The following is a 2,895-nucleotide window of genomic DNA, read 5'->3' as shown; positions in this document are numbered from 1 at the left end:
TTCAGCTAGATATCAAAAAAAAAATGTTTTTAAAAGTGGAAATGAATTCAGCACCATCAAAAAATTTTGGAGCACCTAAAATCTTGAAATTTAACAACTATAACTTAAATTTACAAAAATCACTTTTCTCAAAATGTAATCAAAATTTCCATAACTTTCGAGACAAAAAACAATCTAATTAAACTCCGGCTTTTTTTTCTTTCACAAAATAACAGTTTCATGAGACTTTTTGTCTTATGGTACAAGTTTGACTGCAACTGAAAATGTAATGCGAAATCCAAAACAGTAACCATTGTCTTATGAGGCCGAGACATTATAGTTTCGTTCACATTATAGTTTCTATGTGAAGTTGATTGTTTAGGAAAATGTCGGCATAATTGCCGCAGATATAAGAGCGCGACTGTGCAACTTTGACATCCAAATCGACAAAAGACTTATGTCCGTAAGTTTTTTTTTTCCAGAAGAAAAAGCAATATAGATTATATTAAGTCAATATAAAAAACTACCATTGGAAGCATATGAAAAGGACTTGAGTAAAATGATGAAAGTTTTTAATTTTAAGGATAGCTCATGTTCAAACATTCATACATGTGATCCATTTTGTTTAAATTTGATTTATTTTCCAGATGCAATTACGGAGAAGCATTGAAATATTAATTGAGGTAATTTACCCATTATATATACAGCGAAATATTAGGTCGTAATTTGCAATAACGCTTGTTTACGAAGACATTGACACTTGGTATACTAGACATCCGTTAAGGATAAAAATATATATTGAATATTATAGAAAAGAATTTGACACAAAATGAAATGTCAATGTTACAAATGACTTAGGTAGGGTTTTTATGAAGTTACATTTTTATTAATTAAATAGTAATTAATTACTATTTAATTAGCTATTTTTTATATGTTTATATTTCTATTATTTTTTATATAAATTATATTTATAACATTATTCTCATTTGTAATCAACATATCTTATATATATTGTATTCAAACATTTTTGTATAAATATTTTATTTATTCATAATTAACATTTTTATATTCCATTGTTTATATGACTTTTGTTTGATACATTAGTATCAAAGCGTAAATGAACTTTCTTTATTATATTGACATCGAGCTTAAGCATACACATGCATGGGATTATATTTTTAGAAAATTGGACACATTTAATAATACTTTATGTTAATTAATATAAGCCTAGAGTCACTTTGGAGAGAGGAAGGGTATGATTTAAGTTAATGAGAAAAGATAGTATAATAATTGTGATTATAGTTGAGATTAAAGATATAGTACCACTTAAAATTCACGCTGCTGCCTGAGAGCCGCGTTGCTGCTTGCTTGCGATCGCTTGTGACAGGTTCGCGCTCTAGGGCTCGCGCCCATGGAGGTGCTGGGCACTCCCCAGGCGCCTCTCCCTCCTCCTCCACCGATCTCGTCTGCTGAGGCCTTTAATCGGCTCTTGGCAGGGCTCCCAAAGAAGAAGAATTTTGAAGCTGCGAAATTCGTAAAAAAATTGGATGATATTCCTGTGATCTCCCTTCCTCCAGAAACCCCGATCCAGGTTGCATTGTCTTTGGCCGAGCGAGCTCTCATCGGCCAGTTCACTGGGCTATGGCCATCCCCCAAAACCACTGAGAGCTGGGTCAACAGAAACTGGGTGTCGTTGATCAAAGAAAGTGTTACCTCTTACTTTCTGGGGAGAGGATTCTTCCTCTTCGAATTCACTTCAAAGGATGACAAAGATCTGATCTTCCAAAACGGCCCCTACTTCATGGGCCCTCAGGGTTTGTACCTAAATAAATGGACTCTGGACTTTGATCCAGCAGTAGATGTACCCAAAGCAGTCCCGGTGTGGGTTAGGCTTCCAAATCTCCCAGTTCATTGCTGGAATTGGGACTCTTTGATGCACATTGGAAATGCCCTTGGGAAATTTATAGATCGAGCGAATAATAAGGACCAATATGATTGCGCCAGGATCTGTGTAGAAGTAGATCTGGAGGTGGGGCTGCCAGAGGCCATCAAAATCAATGTCGGAAGCTGGATGCATGTGCAGAAACTGGACTATGAGCAGTTGCCCTTCAAATGCCGGAAATGCCATGTTTATGGCCACTTTGCCAGAGGCTGCCCGACCAACAATGAGGCTGTGCAGGGGAAGGAGGACAGCTGGAATCAAGTCAAGCGTTCCAAAACTTCTTTCAAGACACAGAAGTCGGGAGGCACTAATGGCAAAGGTCCTCACCAGGCCTCTGCTCAGTAGATCCCGCCCAAGCCTGCTCTAGAAAATAAGTTCGATCCTCTTAGCTCGCAGCCAGAGGACACCCAGGAGGTCGTGGACCAAAAAGCAGTGTCTCCAGAAAAAGGTAATCTACCTATCTCTTCCAAGGATACAAGTGTTGCAGAAAGCTCAAAAGGAATCCCTATCGAAGTTGAGGAAGAGGACCAAGAGTCAGAAGACTCGGAGGAGGAAGGAGAAATAGGTGACTCCCAAGCCTCTGTAAGGAGATCCACAAGAGGGCGCAAAACAGATCGGGAGAAAAGAGAGCAAGAAACATACAAGGATAAGTTACAGGGCAGTCAACCAACTCTGGAGAGGTTGTTAGCAAAAAAGCCAAAGATGGCAAGAAACCAGTCTCAAGGCTCCAAGGGAGCCTAGCAGAGCAAAGGTAAATAATGAAAATAGTCTCATAGAATTGTAGGGTTATGGGGAGAAAAATTAAGGAAGAGGCCATAAGAAACTTAATAACAATAGAAGCCCCGGACATATTCCTTCTCCAGGAGACTAAGATGGAGGATTCAGACTTCCTCCAAACAAGCAAAAAACTCTAGAATAAAAGAAAAGTAATAGTTGTCTCAGCCCGAGGAGCCTCTCGAGGGTTGGGTACTCTT

General features: G+C 38.4%; 1 protein-coding gene across 1 annotated transcript; it reads left to right on the top strand.

Annotated features, from left to right (window-relative positions):
- Positions 1-1,780: 1,780 nt before the first annotated feature.
- On the top strand, positions 1,781-2,266 carry LOC149177012 (uncharacterized). Its single transcript, XM_089421639.1, has one exon. The coding sequence runs from the start codon at positions 1,781-1,783 to the stop codon at positions 2,264-2,266; it is 486 nt and encodes a 161-aa protein (XP_089277765.1).
- The last annotated feature ends 629 nt before the right edge of the window (positions 2,267-2,895 follow it).

The sequence above is a fragment of the Pinus tabuliformis genome, chromosome 4_1 (assembly GCF_031772625.1).
Source record: "Pinus tabuliformis cultivar Carrire ecotype Pingquan chromosome 4_1, CPIR1, whole genome shotgun sequence".
In the NCBI taxonomy this organism is placed as follows: Eukaryota; Viridiplantae; Streptophyta; class Pinopsida; order Pinales; family Pinaceae; genus Pinus; species Pinus tabuliformis.
This window is presented reverse-complemented; position numbering and strand designations above follow the sequence as displayed.